The 26,344-nt window shown below is 44.9% G+C and overlaps 1 protein-coding gene across 1 annotated transcript in view; it reads right to left on the reverse strand.

Annotated features, from left to right (window-relative positions):
• CMTR1 (cap methyltransferase 1) overlaps nucleotides 1-26,344 on the reverse strand; it is a 2,036,190-nt gene that overhangs the window by 858,371 nt on the left and 1,151,475 nt on the right. Inside the window, exon 17 of the mRNA XM_069608763.1 lies at nucleotides 25,216-25,347. Within this exon, the coding sequence (XP_069464864.1) occupies nucleotides 25,216-25,347 (132 nt within the window). The remainder of the gene's footprint in view (nucleotides 1-25,215; nucleotides 25,348-26,344) is intronic.

Below are 26,344 nucleotides of genomic sequence, written 5' to 3' on the forward strand. Positions count from 1 at the left end.
CCAAAAAGCATATCTCCTCAAAGGGCATGTCTTTTCTGGACATTTGGGAGAATCCAGAAGTATTCAAGTGGGCCTGTCTTCTCATTACTACTGCCAATCCCATTGAGCGGCCAACCCAGTCCACCACGTCCAGGCCAGTTTGTCAGGATTGTACTGAGAGGCTTGTTCTACAGTCTTTCATAAGCCTGCTAAATTGCGTTGTGGAACATCCAGGTTATATACATTCGTATATACAACATTGGTGCATCGCTGCAATTTAATTCACTACGTAGCCAGCCTTATGAATACTTTTCCCTACTTGCGTTTCCAGCAACTCTACACATGTAAACTGATTTACATATTCTTCACTGTTTCTGTAGACTGAGAATCTTCATCTTGCGCCCGAAATGTTGCTCATCTGTTCCGTCTATTCTTTAAGTCTTAAGAGAATACTTCTGTTTCTTCTCCCCATCCAGCTTCTAGATACGTCAACTCCCTTTCATGTGAAGTCATCAGGCTCCTTTCAGTGTTCGAATGTACATTTCTTCCGGTACTACGTCTCTGTCCATTTAGATAGGCTTTCCTTAATGGATATCAAGTCTCTAAGGTCCTCTGTGGTATTGGTACACTGACTGGAACTGCACCAGTCGTCATCTCTGGTTTCCAACATATAGGTAACTTAGGGGTGGAGCTTGGAGCGAGGATGTCTGACTATCTCTACATAGGGTTGGTTGGCCTCATAGGAATTCAAGATCTGGGGATGTGTCCAGCCCACTTGCATCTTGTAAACCTGCCTGTTTGCTGGACTGGCCCGTAGATTGGAAGGAGCCACAGCGTTGCTGCGAACACCTGTAGGACTGGGACCTTTTCCTGTACTAGTCCCGATGAGCACAGGGTCTTGTAAGAGGAGAAAGATTGGTACGTGTTGCGGTTATCCCGTGAAGTCCTGCCATAGCGCCCTTTTCCTGAACAAAAGGACTGGCAGCTTTCCTGTAGTGTGCCAAAGGAGCAAGCGGTTTCGGTATTCATTTTTATATACTGTGAGGACTCATCCACCTTCTTCCCAAAAAGGGCAGAATCGTCAAAGGGCATATCCAAGACCCTGGACTGGTCGAAAATCTGTGGCATTGAGCCAACCCTGCCTGCGTAGGACCGCTCCATTCCCAAAACCAGTATTGGTGATGTCCAGAGAGACGGTAATAGCATGGTCTGAAGCCAACATGCCTTCATGGAAGATGTCCAAGGCCTGCTGCATCTTGTCATCCAGCAGGAATTCCAGCAGGGGATCCAACTCGTACCACAGCACCCGATCGTAAAGTGAGAGTATGGCCATTGCATTAGCCGCCCTGATAGTCGTGGCTGTGATGCCAATGATCTTCTTACCGAAGGCATCAAGGCGTTTGCATTCCTTGTCTGGGGTACAGAGCACGATGACAATGGAATAGCCAATCTCTTTCTGACAGCCGCAGAGACAACGGAATTTGGTGCGAGTTCAGTGCAGAAGCAGGCAGCAGTGCTCTCTGGGGTTCTGTACTTTTTGTCGAACCGGTCTTTCTTCACTGGATGCGCTAAGGTGATCAGGCCATCCTTCCAGACGTCTTCCAACAGCGGGATGGACATAACAGTTTATTGCACTGTTCTCTACGCTGCAACATAGTGGCCGCCCTGGACATGAGGGTGTGGAAGACCCCTACTTCATCAGTGGGTGAGTGTTGGGAAGGAAATTAACCTTTCCCACCCCCGAGGCGCTTTAGAGTGCGCGAGTCCCATAAATAAGACTTGCGATGTACCAGGGGGAGAGGGTCGTGCTAAGGAACCCTGCACAAACACAATATTGCACGAAATACAGACGTAGTGCATGCATATAAAGAGAAGCAAATTTTGTAGTTATGGTAGATACATTCAGTCCTGCATGGGCGTGCTGTAAACAGGTCCGTTGATGAAATCTGAGCAGGCCCAAGCACTGATGGTAGAAGGACCCGAGCTGCTAATTCCCATAAAAACATCCCTCTGTTCCTTAATTATTGCAACTACTTGTTATCCCGAAAAGGAATGCGCCCTGCAAGGCCATGAGACAGCACCAGGCTCCGCGCTGTGCACATTCATCACAGCCAGGCCACCAACAGACCTCCAACCCCCACCCAACCCACCAGGGGTTATGACACCCACAACTGACCCAGTCCAAGACCCCTTAATTCCGCCATAATAGGTGACCTCAGACCACCAACCATAAAACCAGTTGCCATAAAAGATCTGAAAGAACACAACCATTTCACCTTATCCCATGGTAACATACTTTGTAATATGAGGTACAGGGTGGAATACATTATAGTCCAAAGCGAGGGTGGAAAACTTGGGTGCATAGAGTGCAATATGAACTGAGCAAAGAATGTGTGGGTCAGCCTGATCGTGATCCTCCACCTGTGCCAGTCCCAGACCTGCCCCGGTGCATGCCACAATGATAAGAGTAGCATTGTCTTGCAAAAGTAACTCATGAGGAACACAAGTCGCTGGAGAGATGAGCCCAGCTGACCCCACGTGAAGGAAGACTGACGGACGGGGCTGTGGTCAGTCGCAGCCTGGCATCTCTTATGGAGCAGGTCCATGTACAGGGTCTTACCAACCAGACACATGGGTTTTTACTGTATGTGATGATGAAGTGCTGCCTTATAATCTTCTGCTTGTACTAATGTTCAGCAGAACGTTTTCATGTAGCAGAGTTCTTTGCTTGCATACTTATTTTTGTGCGATTAAAACTGGTTATCTTGGCAAGAAATCTCTTGCCCTTTTTTCCCTAGCAGGTTGTATTTTTTCTGGCGTGAGCGTTCAGTGGCGTGCCTTCATGAGTCCCTGAGTCGAATGTCATCTGGTTCCCCATCAGCTGTGATGAAATCCTCAAATTCATCAGTGTTTGTCAAGTGTGTGGAGACCACGACATCAGAGTCTGTGTCTGTCCCAGTATCCGACAGCCTCCACGGCACTGAATGGTGTTTAACCCTTCTGAGGGTCCAAGGGATGTCATCCATTTCCCTGGAAGGCAGGGGGACATCTGTGCTGGTGCATCAGGACTGGTGCATGCAGACGTTGCTGCAAGGTTGCCACGAGAGTGGTTAAAGTAGATAACATGTCCAGTGACATGTATCTTTGGGGAGGCAGCAATAGTTCTGGTAGACTAATGGCTTGAGCTGAATGCAGAGGGGTTAAAGGTGGTAGTCTGATCAGGCTTGCCTCACCCCACTGTGAAGTTCTGGGAAGGGATGTCCTGCATGCTAGCGACAACGGGAGTGACATGATGGCCCCTTACTCTGCTTCCTCCACATCCTCTGAATGGGAGAGACTCTGCTTTGACACAACAATACCACCCGGCAGCAAAGGCACCCCACGGTAAGGGACATTATACACGTGGATAGACTCTCAATGCAGACATTGTGCCCGTTGTGGGCGTATGAGATGCCAGTGACAATGGCAGTGGCAACAATGGTATGGAAGGAACCACTTTAATCCATCGACAGACATTGACGAGGATATCACAGCCGTGGACGTAGATGCAGTCAACAAGATCCTCATGGCCGTTGACGTTTTCGTCGATGACGCGGTAGTCATGGCCGTTGACTGCTTTTTGACGGTCGTGGCGAGGTAGTTGTGGTCGTCAAAAGCTTTGTTGGCAGGGTGTCGATGGGACGGCATTGATGGTCTTGGAGTAGACGACCTGGAGAGAGGCTTGGTCATCGACAATGACGGACTCATGGCCGATTTCGAAAACTAGACAGTTTTTGACATTGAAACCGAAGAGTGGCCACCAGATTTCAACGTCGACTTAGATGACGTTGCCCCCCTGGGGCGATGTAAAGGACCTTGGCTCGCCTCTCCTATCGACCCCTCTTGGGCACTGACCTTTGGTGAAGACCGGTCCTTGTGCGAGGATCTGGGACTGTCGTCCAAGGTGGCTTTATGCCTCTTCTTGCTCATGGCCTGGACTCTGTACTGAAGCGGAATCAGAGGCCCTGCCAGTGATGATCCCTCAGCGTCTTGCTGGAGAATGACTGGCAGATTTCGCAGTCCTGAATGACATGGTGTGAATGAAGACAGTAGAGGCAGTCGTCTTGTTGATCCTCCACGTACACATTCTTCAGTCCACAGCTGGCACAGCCCTTGGAACAGGCTCTTCCTCGTGGATTCCGCCATTAGGTAAGCCCAACTGCGCACACAAAACTTCATCGAAGATTGCCGGAGCCGAGAACAGTCTATGGATCTAGCACTGTCACCGCCAATGCCGGTCATCGAATGTTAAAATCCCAAATTATTCATAGAAATATTGAAGAGATTGTTTTTGAGGACTCACTACACTAACGTGCAGTAATAAATCTAGAGATGGCTGACAGGGGAGGAGTTGAGGGAGGTGTTTCTATTGCTATGACCCAAAATGACTATAATAGAGCACAAAAGCGACTGAAAGTTTAAGTTTAAACAGCTCAATGTTACTGAGGATGCCCAGCCTGACGATGGGGAATATTCACAGCATGTGAATCTATAAAGGATCCAATGCTGAGGAATAACAATTCCTGAGTGATGGTGTCCTTCTTCCTAACTCAATTGGACTAAGAACCTTTTTGTGCAATTTGATTAAAAAAATCGTTTTTTTATTTTATTTGTGTCTATGGTTCATACAAAGACACAAATAAATAATAATAAAAAAAAAATTACTATTTTGACTTCCCCATGTGGTGAAAACTGATTTGCCTCGTTTATATTTCAAATTCCATATAGAGGAGTTCCCCCGTTGTCCTCTTCCATTTCGTATATTGCACACAGTGAAACCCACTATGCTAAATTCGTGCCTGTGTGTCCCTATTCAGTATCCCAACCTATTAATCATTCGATCCTCTACTATGAGACCTTTTCATCTTAAGGTTGAGTATTGAGTAAGTTATGGGAGCATCATTACCGTGCTCTGTTTCTATTCAGCTTGTTTTAGCTTATCCTTTCAAGTTTAGATAATTTTCTCCTGAGACCTCCTTTGTTGGGTCTCTCTGTGGTTCACTCCCTGTGAAGTAAATGTAGAGCCTACTTATTTAGTGTATCCAGTGACCTTTAAAGTCTGATTTGGGTTCTATTTCTTACAGCGGCTTAAATACCTGTGGAAGTCTGCTCCGAGCAGCAGCGTGGTAGTTGCCCGAAAGGATTAATCCTTCCAGTTGTCTCTTGGTCCCTTCTTCTAGGTCTTTTGTATGGCCCCTTGGTTGGCTCTAGTTCACAGTTGGAGATGTCTTCTAGGAAAGAGGTTCTGATTAGCCATTGCTGGGATAGGTGGTCACCGCACATTTGCATAATGCTTTGAGACTGGTTCAGGTACCATTAGGTCCCTAGGTTGTAGCAGGCGGCGTGCAGGGCAGTGCATAGTTTCCTTACCTTAGTTTCCATTGATATTTTAATCTCCGATTCTTCCAGAATGGCGTCTGCGTCGGCTTGTTCATTCCACCACCGCCATCTTGAGACAAACCCTTTATGGTGAGGTTGCGTCACAGTACCGTGATGTCATCACGTCACTTTTAGTGATGATTCGTATCTTGCTACTGGATTACGCATACTAGCCTGGTATATTTGAGTTGGATCGCGTGCATTCAGTAATTAACGTGTCTGCATTTAAGACATGGCTACGTTGCAAAGTCCCTGACTGGATTGTGATATAGTAGTATATTATTTCAGGTTAATGGACTTTATGTGTCTGTCCACTGAAACTACATGTTGGATTTGCAAAATTCATGGTAGTTGCATTGTGTGGTCATGCTGTATTAAGTCACCCCATCATGGTTGCTTGACTAGTAAGATCTATCTAGATCAAGACCTGTTAGACGTTACATTGTCCCACATCATGTTATTCGAAATGTAACTTTTTCATGACACGTTCCTGGGGGAAATAAAGCTTTTGATGGGTTATCTTGCAGTGTGAGTTGTTCCATTCTTTCACGCCAATCAATCTATTACAATTTTATTGCAGCTGGGCAATCCTAATTATTAACTGTGGATGTAATGAGGCCCTGTAAAATGCTGTTGGTCGAGGACCATGGGGTATGGACATGAATCCTGTTCTATTGAATATCCTTTCTGTCAAGGTGGTCGGGTTGATTTCCCCATCTTCCAAGCTGTTCCATTAGCCATTATCTGTCAATCGGATATCATTAACTCAATCTGCACAAGTCAGCCATCAATTACTCAGTTTGTATATTTACACATTTCAATCTTAAAGGCATGGTCTAGTAAAAAATGTTATTGTCCCAACGGGTCGGCCATGTTTTTTTAAGCCTAAGTGGCTCGATTTTAGAAAACTTTCCTATGGACCTTACCCGAGTTTTCGTCCATTAAACGCACACGAAAACAAGCACCAGGGAGCCGCCATTTTCTGATAATCCTATCTTTTCCCCGATCGCCCTGGCAGACCTGCTTTTGCGGCACTAAATCAATTCCCCCGCCCCTGAGCCTGTCATCAGCAGACTCGTACCCCCCATTTCCCAACGCCAAAGCACGTCTCGTGTCAACATTCGCTGCGCTACAGCTAATGACGTGTCGCCATGGAAATGGCAGGACGCCTCTCTCCTCAATAAGTATAAACAGACCGTTTCACAACACACAGCAGCCGATTTTCGATTCCATTCCTCTCTCTGTGTTACTTAGAGTATTCTGTGACTCGTTTCAGTGCTCTGGTCAGCTACCTTCGCCGCTTGTAGCCCGTGTGAACAGATACCAGTACCACCGCTATCAATTATTTTAGTTTGTTTAACACACAATGGCTACAATAATGCCCTACATGTACGAGCCCGAGTATACCGAGGAGGAACTACTGGAAAGGGAAGCACGCGAAAACGATGGGGATTCGGACGGCAGTTGGCAGGACGAATCAACAGATGAAGAGCCTGGGCCTAGTCGAATGGACGGCGTCTCCACCTGGTGCACATGCAATCGGTGCGAGCTAATGCCAACTGAGGACGAGAACTGCTGCTGCCGAGAAAACTCGGGATGCCTGGCCTACATTTCGGAAGGCGAGCCACGACCGCAATGCATCACCGAGCTGCCAGACTTCAGGGCAGCCTGCCTCACACGGGCCGTGTTGAGAATAATGATGGTGCTTATGCACGAATTTCGAGCAACTGTTCTTCCTCGTAATCCGAGTAACGAGTAAGTATACTCTGCTTGTCATGCCACTCCTATTTCATGTTCTTCTACTATATCCAAAATTACATCTGCATATCATTGTAACGCATGTAAGTCATTCAATAGTGTGCATTGTCTAGATAGCATTTGTCCGTGTAAAATGCCATTAGTTACAAGAATTGTCATTGACAACAAACGTTTATTAAACTTATCTGGGTCATTTAAAAACAGTTTGTTTCATTCCTTTTCACAGGTGGTACAGGCTGGTGGCCTATCGTTCCTTTACATGGTCATTACAGGGGATTTTCTCTCGCTGTGCTGCAACCTGACCTGTATAATCTTTAAAGTCTTGTATTTTTGTTTCATGAAAATAAGATACAAAATAAAACACCACATATATTTTAACAACGTTTGTCTCGATTTTTTTAATGAATCAAGTGTGTCTCCATTCAAGGATGGACGTCAGACATCTGTGCTCCGAATGGGTGAAGGTCTGGTTGCTGTGAAGCAGGGTGGTCACTATCTAAGCTAACATAACATATTCTCGATAATGCATGCACTAAATAACACTTGTTCAAAGTCTTTCAGTGGGTTATGTCTCTATAAAAGTCACACATATATCTATACTAACAATTACCAGTGGATTATACAGGCCTTAGGGTCTTGGCCACTATAATACACCGATTGAAGTGTGGGTCTGTGCTCACAAGAATCTCCGGTATGTGGCATTTGTTATTGATAAGTATAACGTTGCTATCATTGATATAAAGGCGATATACTGTATATTGATATAAAGGCGGTTCGCGCCGGTGGATGCGCGCTGGCATGGGGGGCTGTCCGGGGCGCGAAAGGCCAAGGTGCCAAACTGCATGTACACTTCAAAAGGTGTCCCACGCCAAGGGGCCATCGGTCACATGGCCTCCTCAGACCCCGTGTCTCCATGCAGGCAGGCCTCCCCTGAGGCAGGCCGCCCCCCTGCAATCCACATAAGTGTGTCTCCATTCAGCAGTCTTCCTGTGCCTTATCTGCGCGCCCCAGGGCCATCCATCCCACCCCCCTCTATGAAAGGCGGTTCACACCCGGGGATGAGCGCTGGCATGGGGGGCTGTCCGGGGCGCGAAAGGCCAAGGTGCCAAACTGCATGTACACTTCAAAAGGTGTCCCACGCCAAGTGGCCATCGGTCACATGGCCTCCTCAGACCCCGTGTCTCCAGGCAGGCAGGCCTCCCCTGAGGCAGGCCGCCCCCCTGCAATCCACATAAGTGTGTCTCCATTCAGCAGTCTTCCTGTGCCTTATCTGCACGCTCCAGGGCCATCCATCCCACCCCCCTCTATCAAAGGCGGTTCACACCCGGGGATGAGCGCTGGCATGGGGGGCTGTCCGGGGCGCGAAAGGCCAAGGTGCCAAACTGCATGTACACTTCAAAAGGTGTCCCACGCCAAGGGGCCATCGGTCACATGGCCTCCTCAGACCCTGTGTCTCCAGGCAGGCAGGCCTCCCCTGAGGCAGGCCGCCTCCCCTGCAATCCACATAAGGGTGTCTCCATTCAGCAGTCTTCCTGTGCCTTATCTGCGCGCCCCAGGGCCATCCATCCCACCCCCCTCTATCAAAGGCGGTTCACACCCAGGGATGAGCGCTGGCATGGGGGGCTGTCTGGGGCGCGAAAGGCCAAGGTGCCAAACACTGCATGTACACTTCAAAAGGTGTCCCACGCCAAGGGGCCATCGGTCACATGGCCTCCTCAGACCCCGTGTCTCCAGGCAGGCCTCCCCTGAGGCAGGCCGCCCCCCTAATACCACGACATACATACGTCATTCATTCACAAACACACCCCAGTTTCTAATACTTTAAAAACCACTCGATATGTCTCATGAGAACATCTTTGTGCTTTACAAGTCAACTCTTGAACATGCTACCTGAGAACCACTGAGATCTATGCTAATCTGCTCGTCGTCATGCTGTCCGTGAACTTCTGTGACCGCTTCGAGCATACCCATCAGTGCGCTACCTGTGGCCACCCACCTATTCTCCTGCAACATACTGCTCTGCTTGCTGAACCCATCTGTTTGTTGGTCAAGGTAAGGCCATGTATCCTGGTTATATTTCGCAGATTTTTTAATTTCTATCTATTTTCGAGTAGAGTACACAATAGTGCTATGTTCATTGGTCTCATTGGTATTGACTTGAGTTTCCATTGCTATGCTATCAATAGATCTATTTATTTTCATCTGTGACTATTGTGATTGAATTGCATCCTTCGGGGGTCCAGTCAATAATGTTAGCATGTTTCCTTCTCGTGCAAGACAGAACATCCAAGGGACGAGTCACAAGTTCAGATTTCAGTCACATCAATTATACATTTCTGCAACTTATGCAAATACTAAGCCGCAAATAATGAACTGGTATAGTTCCTGCGACCAAAACAAACCTTGCATTGATCATTGTATGATTCATTTACTTTTGTATCAAATCTTTACTCTTGAAGATTGTATAATAATGTCGATATTTACTTTTCAGATTTATCAACAATGCCTGCCTGTTCGATTAGCGGTTGCCCTTCGAAGACCCATGCGAAATCTGAAGGAACTACAATGCATGTATTCCCGAAAACTGTTGATCGAATAAGAGAATGGGTCAGACATTGCGGATATCCACTGGATGAGCTGGAAAGTAGAGTCCAACAAGTCTTAGAGGACAAGAGGGGTGATCGATATCGCATCTGCAGCCGGCACTTTTCCTTGGACATGTACACAACTTCTTGGGTAACAAAGAAGAATAAACGGCGAACGACACGGAAATTGCGCGAAAACGCTATTCCCACTCTATTCGTCCACATTCCGCCACCGGTGAGTCAAGTGTCCGGATTTAGCTTTAGGCCTTGCGGTAGTGTGTAGCCAAATGGATTAATAGATATTGTAGGTGTTCTATCCCTTGTAATAATTTCGATATTGATATGAGTATCGTTTTTTGAATAATGACATTTATCAATATATTCTTTTTCGATTTCATAACCCACAAACGCAATGTATATATATATGGGGACAGGGAACTGTGCTGTATTGAGCATTTTTCAAGTATTCTGTCGGCTTACATGGCTATTTTTAATATTGGCATTTCATTATCAATCATTAATTGACCTTTACAACTTCTTGACTATCCCTTGAATCTGAAACAAGAACATTCTACATCCTTGACGTGGTCGCAGTTATCAACCACTTCTAGCGCGTATCAGGTAATCTTACTAGGCTAATCCGCTACATACTTGTTTTATGCATGTCAAGTAATAGTTTTATTCTATCGTCTAATTATTTTACCGAATGTTTGGTTACTGCTTTCCAATTAATATACACATTAGTTATCGTCCACTGGTGTTTGTTTTCAGTTATAATTAGTGTTATCCATACTAATGCAAGTACTGTCTTTCAGGGAGATGCTGAAGCGTCCGCCACATCTACAACGTTTCTAGATGTTCCTCACCAGCAGGAGGTATGGATACTGACAGCTCCATCGAGCGTCATCATCAGAGCTGGAATTCTTGTCGTTTGATTGTTCTAAACAATGTTTCATTCGTGGTTAACCGTTAATATGTACCTGTGCTGTCGACCCCAGGTGTATGTTATGTTTTCACAATTGTAATCCTCACTAATGCAAGTACTATGTTTCAGGCAGTTGATGGAGCATCAACCCCTGCACTTGATGCAGAGCCTGACATTCACGTATACGAATCGGCGCAACAGCTTTCGGAAGTGCGCACTACATTTGCAACATCCATAGATATTCTTCAGCAGCACGAGGTATGGATAATGACAGCTCCATCATGCGTGATCATATAACGTGATTCCATTTGCTATACTTTCTTCCCTATTAACGCAAGTGCTGTGTTTCAGGGAGACGACGGAGCTTCCACCACAATCACAACATCTCATTTAGATGATGCAGATGTAAAGGAATCGTTGAAATAAGTCGATGAAATGTGATCATATTTGGATTTTCCTTGATTCTTTTGGACAATGCATCATTTGCGGTTATCTCTTTATATGTACCTGTGCCGTCGACCCCAAGTGTGTGTTATGTTTCCAATATTGAAAACCATACTAATGCAAGTACTGTGTTTCAGGGAGATGCGGATGTCTCCTCTCCAATACAACCATTCATGGCAGTCCATGCAGAGCCAGAGGTATGGATACTGACAGTTCCATCGAAATAGATCATCACTGGTCGAATACTTGTCCTTTGATTGTTGCACACAATGTTTAAATCGTATTTGGCTATTGAGATGTACCTGTGTGTTCGTCCTCACGTGTGTTTTATGCGAACAATATTTTGATACATAGTAATGAAAGTACTATGTTTCAGGGAGACGATGGAGCCTCATTCTGTGCTGTCTATGCTGATACAGAAAATATAGTCCTTGCAGCGCAAGAGGAAGGGAGGACATGCGGAAACGAATCGGAGCTTCAGCGTGCAGATGTTGAAGGTCGAGTCAAAAAAGTTGCAAAGAAAAAAAAAAAAAAAAGGTTAGTGACAAACAGTTCATAACTTTAAAAAAATGTTTGTGCTGGGGACTATTTTTTTTCCAGTCAATTCTACTACACTCCATCTTGTGTTTAAACTGAACATCCCTTTTCCAATATCTCCTCCAGTTACCCGTGGGTGTCAGAACTATACACACACAGACAGTGAAGCGAATGAGAGATGTGGCTTGCCAGACCGTGTACACTATGGAGGAACTATTAATTGAGGCGAGGCGTGTTCAGGCTCGAGATGCTCATGTCCAATGGCCAGAACATGAATTAATTGTGTTTGGAGACTACAGCAAATTTGCATTGGACCATAGCTACAGTGCGACCGCACCACCACAAGAAGATGTTATTGAATGTATTGAAGATAGCTCTGAAGTAGTTGCAGATCAATTTACACAATCTACACCCGCCAAAAATTTGCCACCAAAAAACCTGTCGACATTGTTGTGTTCTCCCATCAATGTTGAAGTAATAGATGTTGAAATGACAGTGAATGAACCAGCCGCAGCATCCATAGACGCACCAGAACTTGATATCAGCGATATTACTTTCCAATGTGTTGAAATCTCCACAACGTCAAAGGCCGAAACAACGTTGACGCAGGATGACAGTCTAATGAAAGAGAGCAAATACATTGTATTCAACAGTTGTTTGATGGAAATTATAAGTATGCTGACATGTGTGCGTTCCATTAGAGGGAAAGTATGTGGGAAGCCATTGATTAATGTGACTCGTCAAATAAAAGGCAGTAACGTCAAAATAAATGCCGCCTGTAGATTAAATCATAGGTTCTCATGGTCTGCACAACCAATGCTGGGGAAAATGCCAGCAGGCAATCTACTGTGTGCAGCTGCATCACTTTTTAGTGGCTCCAGTTTTAGAAAGTTAGAGGCTTTCTTTCAGTTTGTGGGACACCATTTCATTTCTAAAGCGCTGTACTACACATACCAACGTGATTATCTGTTTCCGGCCATTAGTGATGCTTGGAAAATTGAACAATTGTCTCTAGCAAGTACATTCGAAGGCAAACGATTCAGGCTAGCCGGCGATGGACAGTGCGATAGCCCTGGATTTTCTGCCAAGTACTGCACCTACCACTTTCAGGACATGGATAGTAAGAAAATTGGGAGTTCGTTGGTCGTGCAGGTAACACAATGTACATCCTCAGTGGCCATGGAGAAACTAGGTTTTATAAAATCAGTGGAATATATACAATCGAGGGGAATGCACATCGACCTCATAGCCACGGATAGACACGTTTCAATTGCCAAGACAATGAGAGAGCAGTTCCCACATATGAAACATCAATTTGACGTATGGCATCTTGCAAAATCAATCAATAAGAAAATCTCGGCTGCAGGGGAAAAAAAAAGGTTTTGAAAGTATTTTGCAGTGGTCACATTCTATCACCAACCATCTTTGGTGGAGCTCAAAAACTTGTGAAGGGTCAGTGGAAATACTACTTGAAAAATGGCTGTCACTGATGCACCACTGTACCAACGTTCACCACTGGACAGAAAATGAACATTTCCAGCAATGTGAACATGGCCCTTTGTCCCCAGAGGAGGCACGGAAGAAGAAGTGGTTGATTCCATCTTCACTGACACACAAAGCCATTGAGAAGATTGTTTTCGACAAAACTATCAAGAGATTTGAGAGGACTGACAGAATTCTGTCACACAGGAAATTTGGAGGTGTTCCACAAGTACAGGCCAAAGCGCTTGCATTTTAGCTTTCGGGGCATGAAACATCGCACTCTACTAGCGGTCTTGGCCCATAACAGCAATGTCGGACGTGAACAATCTAGGACTAGGGGTAAAGTAAGGATGCCTCGCTACACTAAGGTGTTTTCAAAACGAAGTAAGCAATGGGTGATCAAACCAGTCTATGATGAAATGCAGTTCGACTTTGTGAAAGGCCTTATTGTTGCTGTGTTAGAGAAGCACAGATATGGATTTTTTGGACGTTTCTGTGCAGAGCAGTGATCCATTGCCACCGAACATTGCGACTGTGCCATGCCCACCCGATGCACAGCTGATTATGAAGTACAAATCCCGGTTTAAATAATTGCAATACGATTGTCTTTTTGTAAATAAATGTTATTGTACAGTGTACCTGTAAACCTAACCCCTAACTTCACCATCATGGGTGGCGAACAAGTTGGTCGTCATCTTTGAATTCTCTCTATTCACCTCACATATGTGTATGTATATATTTTTCTCATGTCTCATCTCATGTAAATGTAAATGCTGCGCACTGTTAACGGAGGGGAGGCTTGCGTATTGCAAATAATAAAACAAACAAACAATAAATCTCACTTTTAACTCAACTCCTGTGGTACTTTATACTTTCCCTGACCTTCCGCCAAAAATTAAATGTCTCAATTTGGGCTGCAAAGCTCGCAGACAACGGGGACAAAATTGGGGCACTTAGAACGCGCCAGCCAAGCGGGCCGTGGCATTTGGGAGAGAAGCCAGTTCGCATTTGCACATTGAGGCGCTCTACATAGATGGATTCTAAACTTCAAGTTCTCATAGATGCCTATATTACGTGATGTTGCAAATAAAGAATGCGAAGGACAGCGCCCAGATGAGGCCCACAAGTCGCACTGGAAGTATAAGGGTCTATTGTTTTTTAACCTTGAGACAAGGACCATGCCGAAAGAACTACATTTGAAGGGAGTGCGCAATAACGTATGAGATGATAAGGCAGAAAATTCAGAAACTAGACCGAGTTTCAGTTTTAGGTCAGTATACGAAAAATCACGGTCCGTTTTACAGACTGCATTACGAAGAGACACAATGGAAATTTCAAATATAATGTAAGTAAATCTTTACACGCTTTTATACCGGAATGAAGATTTAATGAATGGATGCATGAATAAATGAATGAATGAAGAGCTAGGAAAAGCAAGTAAAACTGTTCGTAGTGGGCACATGGGCATGCAGGTCCACTGGTCTCACCGATCTCGCTCCATGGCCCAGCCACTTTCCCCTGCACTACGGGACTGTCTCTGTATCCTTCAGCCCCTTCTCCCGGCATTTACCTTGCACTTGCCACCAGCTGGCCCTATTATTTAATTTGTATTCAACTAACCTTGTACAGCCCTTCCCCATGCGCGATCAGAAAGACACCTGGCCTAGTAGGATCGTTGTCTGTCTGCCCTTGTTCCCCACCTGCCTCGTCACGCCTAGAAACACTTGAGTATAGGCGCGTTACAAATGCCATATCATATATCATATCATTCCTCACGCATGTAGACTGTCGTTTATCATTGTGTGTTGGCCTCGATTTATCTCGTTACTTTTCGCATTGATTTTAGAGACGAACATACTCCATTGAGCTACCCTTGCAAGCAAATAGTTTCTGATCGGCCGTAATAAATAAAATGAGTAATATTAATGAAGTTCGGCTAGCGAGACTAATTATCATTTTTTTGATTTCATAACAGGTATTTGATCCCTTACTGCCACTGCCATCTGTTTGAGACACCGGCGGATGGATTCTTCAGCAGACACCTGCAGCTTCGTGTCAACAACTGGAGCACGATCACCATATTATGGGACGATCGCCAAGGGCCCACATGCCCTTACGCTGTACTAGTGGCTAGAAGCAACATAACAACCTTTAGGCTGGACTAGTGCCTAGTTGATGGAACAGCCTTGCGGTTCACCGCGCTTCCAAAGTGATTCTTTTTACGAAAATGAACACCCTGTGTACCATAAAGGAACACCGCGTGACTCAAGATGAAACGGAACAGTTATTGCGGATACAGATAAAAGAAAATAAATGGCTTACGGAGTTCATATGGCAATTGCTGAATATTCTCTAAACATTTAATGTCAAATAAATGTACTTTACCAAATGTACCGTGTTGCTGTTTCATTGTAAAGTACAGTTTCATATTCCAAATTGTGGCGCGCTGTGTTGTGAGTTGATCTGTGTTGGTTTCCGGGTTCTGTGTGGAGTCGCGCAGAAGAGGACTGGGCGCGTTTGCCTACGCTGCACAGTAACGTCACGGGGAGAGGCGGGGAATATTAATGTTTTGATAATGTCAGGCTCAGGGGCGGGGGAATTGATTTAGTGTCGCAAAAGCAGGTCTGCCAGGGCGATCGGGGAAAAGATAGGATTATCAGAAAATGGCGGCTCCCTGGTGCTTGTTTTCACGTGCGTTTAATGGACGAAAACTCGGGTAAGGTCCATAGGAAAGTTTTCTAAAATCGAGCCACTTAGGCTTAAAAAAACATGGCCGACCCGTTGGGACAATAAACATTTTTACTAGACCATGCCTTTAAGCTTGCTTGTATTGGTGCTGTGAGACAGGCATGATATTAAGAGAGACACAGACTCAAAAATATTTGTTTTAAAACCTTTATTTAATAAGGTTCCTGTGGAGTAGAATGCCTGACTGTCCCTAACTCTAAAAGGATGTTTCCCTTAACTGATGTTTCTAATGGCCGTCGTCGTCCAATAGTTCAAAACAAACGTCCGTCTGTGTCTAAACCTATGCCTGCCCTCACGCTGTACAAAAATGTGATGGGAAGTCTTTTGGACAGGAAAAATAGTGGTGCATCAAAAATGGAAAACACAAGGTGCAATGTGGTCTAGGTCACAAAGCGGGGTTCACTCACCAGGGCTGTCCGTACGACCTTCTCCACAGGGCCCTTAGAGTGAATTCAAACACCTCCAATGTTCTTGTGTCCTTGCGATTCCCTTCCCCAAGCTTTAACATGTTCACTTTCAGCTTTCAATGCAAAACACAAAGTCTACTTTTCTCAATAGGCCTATCAAGGTTCCCTTCCCCAAGCTCGGGCCTATACCAGCTTTCAAAACACAAAGCAGCTGGTCAGGAAGTGCCTTTTCTCATGTACAATCTTTCCAGCATATCATCCTCTTGTGGGGTAGAATCAGAGGCTTTTGAAAACGCTAGACTCTTTACTTTTCTTCAGCGTGACTACTCTGACCCTTTGCCCTTTTCTTGGTTTGTTACTTTCTCTTCCTTTTGCGCTTTTCATCTTCATGTGCTTCCTGCACTATTTTTCTATGTTCCTTCATATTTTCCGTGAACACTTGCACGCTTCTTTCATGCTTTCGCTGCACTCTTGCACTTGCTCCTTTCTTTTTGGGTTGCTTGCACCCTCTTTTATACTGCCATTTCCTTTGTGCCTTTGGCTCTCTTTCATTAATATTGTTGCATAGACACACACACACTCACACACACAAACACCCATTCCAAGGCCGTACTCTTTTTTTTTTTTTACGCGTTTCTGGCATTACCTTGCATTGCGCTCTTCACCATCCAGCTTTCTGACTCACCGGGCTAATCTCTGCACCGCTGCTTCACTCCAGCTCTTCGTTCCAAGGTCAGGTCTCACCACCTGCCCCATAAACACTCTTGGGCTGTCTCACCGGCCAGGGGAACACGCATTCACATCAACAGGTTCTGTGGGGCACCAGCACGCCCCTCGACTCCCGTATACAGACCCTTCTTGGCTCCGTGGAGACCCAGCTCCCTCGCCACGCTTCTGCCCTTTAGCACGGCAGTTCCTCACAGCACTTCAGTGTCTGGCCTCGGATCCTGGGCAATTCTGGCGGCTCGGCTCTCCTCCCACCTCGCTCTCATGCTTGCTCTCCTACTCGCTCTTTCATTTGTCAGACCACACCTGTTATAGTGAAAAGACCAGCCAAGTGGTGTAAGGTGTGAATGGTTACTACTGAATGCCTGTCTCTTAGTGGGACAACTTGCGTTCGTTCTATGGTAGGTTTCCCTTACTTTCCCCATGTTATTAGTATGGGTAATCTTTACTGATCTTAGTCGCCTCTTCCTCGGCTCATTATTTAGTGCAAATGGAGAGGTGGGGAGATGGGGTGAAATTGGAGATACCCCATAAAGGCTGAGGGAAGAGTAGGTTAGGGTGGTTTTGGGACTGGGGACATACCATGTCTCGCCCTTCGGTCTCCTCCTCCCAATCCCTCGTGACCATCCACTCAAATGATCCTCCCTCGCTTGTCCACCCCCAGGGTCGAGATTCAAAAGCGATGGCCTTTCCCTGGCCACATGAATGGAAGATCTCGAGGGAGTGGGTGGGAGAAGATCGTCAGGTTTCTTAAAGTGACCTCCATTTGCCTCTTAAGTCTGCTTGAGTGAGTGCTTTGGTCACATTGTTGGTGATTTGTGACAATTCATAGAAAGACCTGCATATCACTGTACTTTTTTAGACCCGTTATGGTGCTTTGGCAGTTACAAATAATGTTTGCCTCTGTCTGTCTCAAGAGAAGTTTTTTTGATTTCATCATTGTTGTCCATTTGGTGTCTGGACGCCCAATGTTCTTGGAAGGGGCGTTTTCTCTCAGTTGGGGCGTTTTCTCTCAGTTGGGTTGGTCACAATCTGTTCAGATGCTCCCAGATTCTTAGGTGCAATTCTCTGACTGTTGAACCCACGTACAGTTTATCACAAACGCAGATGATGTACACTACAAACTTGGTTCTACAATTGATCAAATCTTCTATAACCAATATTTGTCCGTCTTTATTTTCAAATGTGTTTACATTATAGAAGAAACAAATCGAGGAATGATGAAGACTGCTGCGGTGCAGAACCCCTCAGGAATTCTCCCGGATTGAAGGAATGTTCCAACGAAAGTCGCCACGGTCAGGCGGCAAAAGGTGATCATACAGATGCGAACACAGAAGCAGCCCCAGCATAGCTTCCCTTTAAGTGAGACGGCGGACAGTGCAGGAGAGCTCAGAAGCACAGATTCTCGAGCAGAGGTGGAGACTGGACTAGGGGTCGAAGCACCAACTACGGCATTCTAGTGATCAAGACCGAGGAGCAGGGCTTTACAGGGACAACACTGGGGACAATGCTGGTCCGCTGCAGAGGTCGTATTCTGTTTGCCAGTGTGGTGCTAGTTTTTATAGAAGTCTGGACTCCAACAGTGGTGGGATTAACAGTTGAAGGAGCCATCCTTTTTAGCCAAGATTCAGGCTGGGAGCAAGCCCAAGTCCACCAATGGATCTGCACCATTCAAACAGTCATGGGTCGTCCAATCCTGGACAACCACTGGTCACCACATCTGCCCAGCGACAGACCTTCAGGCAACAGATGATGTGGATTGGGACCAGACAGTGCCAGCCCCTTCCTCTGGCGCACACACAGCCCTTGGGTCGCGAAAGCGACTTTCATATAAGGTATTTCCTGACCTGAGAAGGCAGGAAGAAGGCCAAAGAACAATATGGCCAAATAACAAGCAAAATGTCTTGTGGCACGGCCATCTTCGGCTACTGGCCACCTTTTGTAACCATTTACGGTGAATGCAACAGTGCGCAAGTAAGATAACAAAAACAGTACAAATCGCACAACTGCCACCAGCTTGTCTTCAGCACATCATCAAAGTAAGCAAAATGCCATTATGTAAATAATTATAAGGATACAAAGCATTATAACTGCACTTTACTGTAAGGTGATGTGTGCAATTGTACAAATACAAGAATTCATAAAGAGAGACAGTCTCTCTCTCGCTCTCTCTCTCTCTCTCTCTCTCTCTCTCTCTCTCTCAGTAATGACAGTCTTATGGTCTTGTCAGTTTACCCAAAAGAATGAGCAACGCTGGCAAGGGAAGTAAAGCAGAAAGCTTTACTGATGTCCAAAAAGTCAGGGCAGATTTAAAAACAAACAAAAAGAAATTGGCTTTTATAAGACCTGTGATAATTTATTTTAACATCTAACTCCCCACCCTTACACAGCTTGCCCTCATTTTAACATTTAGCTTTAAATGTATGCCTTCTTAAGTGCGGTGTGTCCCCTAATTTAATACCTCTGAATGTGTTTATGCATATTTGTTTCTTATTTGTAGTATTCACTCTTCAGGCAATATTTTGTTATGGTTACTGATGTGGACAATTCATTGCTTGACTAAACTTGTATTTGCTAACTGTACTTAACATAAAACACCCGATCATCTTTTTCTAAGACATATTGCTGTTTCCAAGTGATGGTTGAGTTGGACCTCTGTGGTACACCTTTGCTGTGCCATTGGGTTTTGCTTCTCAGAACCTACACCCGTAGCGGTTCTTAAACAATTCCCAACAGCTCTCATCCCTGCAAACATCTGCCAAACCAACAGACTGTTTCACCTCCAAAAACAACTATCCTTTCTTCTCTCTGCGCCAACGACTTTGCCTCCTAATTCTAAGCCAGAAATCACTAACAAATGACCTGTGTGCACCATCTTATTGCTCTCAACCCCTCCCCTCATCTTCACATCCTTCCCCGTTCTCAATTCTCTCCCAGTAAACTCATCCTTAGTTATCCATTCTTGAGCACAAAGCCCTCTTCACTCTTTGCACTTCAAGATATCAAAGAGCTTGCTCTCATCACCTTCCCCTACTTCTCCCATTTCAATCTTTCTCCCTCTGTCTCTCTCCAATGACTTTTTCCCTTCCTGTGACAGAATAGCTACTATCAAACCCAGAATTAAGAAAATCATAGCGGACCTTAAGCACTTCCCCATTTACAGAGTGGTCTCTTCTCCCCTACAACTCAAAGATCCTGTGGAGACTACCTATCTATATCTATATTGTAGACTACCTCAAGTTTCACTCCCTCTGTGATCCCCTTAAATTAGGATTTTGGAGCAAAACTGCTCTCACACAAGTATCTCCAACCAATGCTCACCAATCTCAAACTCTGCACCACCCTGATATCATTATCCTCCCTTGGTTTCAAGGACACCGACTTGACTGTCCTCTTATTTCTCTGAATGTTCTTTCTCTATCTCATGAACTCAACTATTTTCTCACATCCCTCCCCTCTGGGAGTCCCCCAAAACTCAACCCACTTTCCTCTCTATACCACCTGCCTAGGCAAACTCATCTCACTATTTAGCTTTCACTAGCATCTCTTTGCTGCGGACAGCCAAATCATTTCCTTTCCGTCCTTCACCCCTGATACCTCTGAAAACATTACAAGCTACTTAAATAGCTATTCATCACTGGATGGCATTACGCTGCTGAATCCCTCCAAGGCAGAAGTCATATTGCTCCCTGCACCTAGACACACGCTCACATATTCTTCCTATCTTAGTTAATCACACAAGGGCTTTGTGGTCCTCTTAGATGGTAATCACACTCCGGCAGATTCATCATGGCTACTGCCAGGTTTAACCTACTTAACATAGGGAAATCTGTCCTGACTTTGGCCATAATTCAGCCCAAACTTTGATCTCCACAGGTGTAATCCGAAAACTAGTCTACTGCTCGAACCTACACCTTGGTCTCAATCTCTGCTCATTTTTTTCTACGCTAAAAAAAGCTCTCAACTTTGCAACCTCCAACCTCTACAGCCAAGCCAGATCCTCTTGCACATCTACACCCCAAAAACCACGATAGATGCCTCTTCATGCAAGATGGCGCTCTTTCAATTCCTACTATTATAACAGACAATGTCCTAACACTTGGTATGGTATGGTAATGTTTATTTATATAGCGCCTATACACAGGCAAGTTTTTCAAAGCGCTCAAGAAGGGAAAGGAACACAGGGAAAAACAACAGTCGCTCAGGGTCCTTGAATTCCTGAGACGATAACGGTCTGCACAGGCAGATGAAGTGAATATTATACATTTAACAGTTTAGATACAGCAAATAGGCCTGCCAGCGATTCTGCATTTTTTTTTTCCAAGTGCACATTAGGGGGTGAAGGCAAGGAAGAACAGACAGAACGAACAGATAGAACGATCTTCAGGCAGGGCTGTATACAGATTGTGCAAGTGCAGGAGGGCAAGGAAAGGGAAGGGGAATAAGTGCGCCCAGTCAGTAGAGAACTGGTGAAGTGCGGAGAGAGAAGCTCTCAAGATTTTATTACAAGTGCAGTGAGTTGTAGGGCCTTACGGCAAGTACAGATAGACTGGCAGTGGTGCCTGGGACCTGTGAGATTCTGTGTTGATAAGCTGTGTGGAAGGAGGGAGAGAAGGAAGAGAAGAGTAGGGTGGGAGAGAAGGAAGAGGAGAAGAGCAAGGGTTTGATGAGTATACGGAACTTGAGAATTTCAGGCTCAAGCCGGAGGGTGGCAAGGAGGCTGTTCCAGAGGGAGGCACCTGCTGAGGAAAGGGTTCTGCCTACAAATCTCTGCTTAGAGAACCGGCTCACCTGCAGAAGGTTGGAGGTAGATGAGCGGGGGCTCAAGAGGGACAGGATTTAGGAAGGCAACGTTGAAGGTAGGTAGGTCCCAGGCCCCAGAAAGCCTTGTGGATAATACAGAGGGTCTTGAATTTGATCTTTGCAGCCACATGGAGCCAGTGAAGGGATTTCAGTGCCAGTGATATGCGGTCCCTGGTCTTGAGGCCAAGGATAAGTGTCGCGTTTCTGTTCTGAATGAGTTGCAAAGGTCGCAGGTTGGAAGCAGGAAGGTTGAGGAAGAGGATGTTGCAGTAGTCCAGCCTGGAGAGGACTATGTCTCTGGAGAGAGTGAGCCGCTGAGGGATGGTGAGAAAAGGAAGAGTGCCTCTAAGGAGGCGTAGTTGATAGTTAGACTTTTTTGAAATGTCAGAAATGTGAGAGAAGGAGAGAGTGGAGTCAAAGATGACCCCAAGGTTTCTGGCCTCACAGGAGAGGTTAGGCGCAGGGCCAAGGGAGGCCGGCCAGAGTGAGAGTGGGAAAGCGGGAGCAGAAGTCCCAAAGCGAACAATCTCAGTTTTACTGGCATTGAGATAAAGGTCATTTGAAGCACACCATGACTGAATAGCGGACAGTCGGGTATGAGTAAGGAAGAGGAGGCGGCTGAGGTTAGCCTGAAGGATAGCTGCGTGTCATCCGCATAACACTGGAAATTAGAGGTGAGAGTGGCAATCACATGTGCCAGGGCAGCCATGTAGACGTTGAAGAATCAGGGGGATAGTTTAGAACCCTGGGGAATGCCGCAGGTTGAGAGGGTGATAGTTTAGAGATTGATGATTGGTGTGAGGTGCTGAATACCTCTTCACTTTCAAACCATCTTACTAGACATTCATAATATTGAAACAGATTTTTTTCCTAAATTTGGCGTTTTCTCATTGCCATGTGTTATTACTTTACACCGTTTTGAAATGCCACTTTGGTCATTCCTCAGTGTGCCGTATTTCTCTTATAAACAAAAAATAAATATAAACAATTTTACAAACATGAACTTTGTGAGTGGACAACATGCAGTTCAATTTATATTAAAAAAACTATGATGGTCATTTCCCAAAGTACTGTGCTATCTGTAGGGGTATACTTAGACAATCTAACAAGCATACAAGACCAAACATTGTGTTATACTTTCTATCCTTTGATAGTGTATACATTATTTTACTGTGAGCATCACTGGTGTCTTAAAACTTAGACGTGTCACACAAATACAATACAACCACTTTTACTCCAATAAAGCAAAGTCTGAACATGCTTTAAATTCCTACGCCTACATATCTATCCATGGTCTTGCACCGCTCTACCTTGCAAACTGCATCTCGTGCTACTCTGCCTCTCGAACTTTTTGCCACTAATGGCTTTCCATCCCATGCCCCCTGCGCCTCAACCAGCTTGCATTCCTTCTCTCTACTTTCCCTTCTCCTCTGGAATGCCTCCCAACCCCACCCCCCCAACATTAAAGGGAAATATTTAAGGTCCGGCATAAATTGTGTACTTGTTTTTCAGACAAACTTCACTTGCTGGCCAGCAAAGGCGAACCTTACCACACACTCACCACACAATAACTGACCCCAGTCTATCCCCTCCAGATACTTCTACCTTTGTTTGCTAAGCGTATACATGTATAATCCTCGCTTGTTCAGGCACTACATATACATCTTATTTAGGTCTGTATCTTGTCTCCATCTCGGTCCAATTCACTGCATGGACTTTCAATCAGACATCCACCCCATTTTGTAAAAGCACTCTTCAAAAGGGACTGCCTCTGTTATCTGTATTGCATCTTATGTAGGTCATTTCTGTGAGAAGTGTGAGAAGTAGCATCCTGAAAGCCAAAGAATGGTGGTCTGTGCATTGTCCCCAGAATGCATCTGTGCCATACGGACACCAATACCAGCGTCGTCGTTGAGGAAGCAAAGCCACAACGCTTGATCAGGCAGAGGTTCACAAATACACTTTTCCCCAATGAGTAATCTTTCCATGCATCTCATGACTAATACTATAACATGCTGGGCATTGCTCAGAATTATACTCCAATCTACACAAGGCAAATAAAGTCCCAGATTTGGTTGTGCACCTCTTACTAAAACTATCTCTTCCCATAAGTGTATTCAATTTAAGGGGGCTATAATATATTCATCCCAAAATTCATAATTTCTATAGTTTTAGATTTATAGGCAAGTAGAGCGTCAAGCCCACTTTTGCCGGCCTACACTATAGTTAAATACATGTTTGCCGATTATTTACCACTTTTGTTGGCTGGAAAATGCAGATGGTAAGTTGGGAGTAAGATGTATGGGAGGGGGTGGGGTGAGGTTGAGGCGGGCATCTCCCCCTGATTTTGTGGCAAAAGGAAGTGGTAAAAGTGGTTACAAAAGAATTTGGGCCAAGGTGTAGGTCTGCAAAAAAAATGCGGCAATAGTTCATAGAACCAAGTAGAGGTATTGATGTTTATGCGTGCCATCTACAGAGAGTACTACTATTCCTCGTGTGCCCAAGTACATCAGCCTTATGCCCAGGATTCCAACATCTTGTTAGGGGTTTCAAAATCCAGCTCAAGAAGCCCTTTGTATAGTTGTATGGGGATGTTTTGAGTAAAATCATATCTACACAAAGGGAAATGATGGGGGTAAAGTTGGCAACATTTACTGTAACTGCTACAAGGTCCCACAAATTGACCAAGCAGAAAGAAAGTTCAGTATTGGTACTAAAACTTATTTTGGAGCTCTACCCCATATAGGAATTTGCTATCAATATCAAACAGTTGTCAGAGTTTAACAGAAAGATTTGGTGACATCACTCATCTCCTTCAGAAAACTTCTACAAAATAAAAGTTATTCCACATAGGAGTTACATTGTTGATATTGCTTACTCTCCATGTTTTAACTAGATTGTTCCAGACTCTCCACAAAATCGTGAATGTCTTGAACTGGGCCTTTTCATAATATTTTGGTGAACCAAACTTAAAAATCTTTCAGGATACTCTGCAACTGAAGTTTCAAAATGTTGAGAGTCGGAAATGCTGTGTGGAGATTAAAAGGTATTTCTTGTGGAATAGTCCTGCACAGTACTATTTCCTGATGTAGCATGATTCAAACCACATTTTATCAAGGTTTTTCTTCTTTCTGTAATAAAAATGTGTGTTATATCACCTTCTCATATAAAAATAAGTATTCTAGAGTTTAGCTGCTAAAGACGATTACTAGGAACATGTTCAATGGTGTCTATTTAAAGACCTCCACATCTAGCCTGCACATGGAGCTAATTCAAATGAGTTGAACATTATCCATTGTAAAATAAACATTGCTCCAAGAACGAAAAAGTACTAAATTGTAGGAGCTTACATGGGAAAATACAATTTGTAATCTGCAAACGTAATCTGAGAAATCTTACTTACCCCTAATCCCAACAAAAACTTCTGCTCACTTCCCGACACCATACACCTGTAATCGTACACATGGCTGATCTTCTCTATTGTTTTAGTAGTGAGTGGTGTTGGCTTGTGACCGAATACTTCAATGTCCTTACTCTGGGGGGAATAACACAAAGACAGTTTGATTCAGCAGAAAGTGCAATAAACACTGAGCTAAAGACTTTTTTGACGTTGAGGCCATTTCATACGTCCTTGCTTTAAGTAGTATATTGATACTGTTTAGGAAACTACAATAGAAGAACAAAATACTTTCCTTTGGCAGCCTCCTTTCTGATAAATAGTGTTTCCTTCCTATAGATTCCTTATCTGTTATACTGCTCCAGACGGATGACTATACAGAAAATCTTCAAATAGCCAATAGGGTGTACCCGTGCAACTGCATTATCGGCTTTGTTACTGCATGGATTCTAGGCACCACCAGCAACAGATATTTATGGACCTGCATTTGTCCCATACCTCAAATTCCACCCAGGGTCCCTTGCTCCACAGAGGCTAAACTGTCACATGCAGATAAGCACACAACGAACAAAGAAATAACAAAATAAACAGCGTTGTAGGTGAGTGTATGAAGAAGGAATCTGTGGGAAGGACACTATAGTCCTCATTACAAGTCCAGCAGTAACCCTGCCGGTGCTGCCGGCGGGTTGCCGCTGGACGCAATATTTACCGAAACTTGACTTGCCGGAATCACTGTGGGATTACGACCCCACCTTTCCGGGAAGTCAGGCGCCGGTAAATGTTAATCCCCATTCCGATTTGAGTCCCATAGGACTCAATAGTAATGGGGATCACGGAAGCACCGGCAACGTTAACAGCGGTGCCGGTGCTTCCGTGAAAGTCTGCGGGCGGGTGCCGTTCCGCCTGCCAGGTCTGACCCTGCTGGCCAGGATGGCATCCGCCCGCAGACTCAGTGTACCGATCTGGTAACAACGGTGCCGGTAGGTTTACCGTCACCGTTGTTACCGGATCGGCACACTTGTACTAAGGTCCTATACCTAACAGACAAAATAACTGAAGTGTGAGGGGTCAGTAATGCGAGGTGGACAACTGCTTGTAGTTTTTTCAAGATTAAAAATGGTTGCGAATAAATCAT

Source organism: Ambystoma mexicanum, chromosome 4q (genome assembly GCF_040938575.1).
Source record: "Ambystoma mexicanum isolate Mex_15411 chromosome 4q, UKY_AmexF1_1, whole genome shotgun sequence".
In the NCBI taxonomy this organism is placed as follows: domain Eukaryota; kingdom Metazoa; phylum Chordata; class Amphibia; order Caudata; family Ambystomatidae; genus Ambystoma; species Ambystoma mexicanum.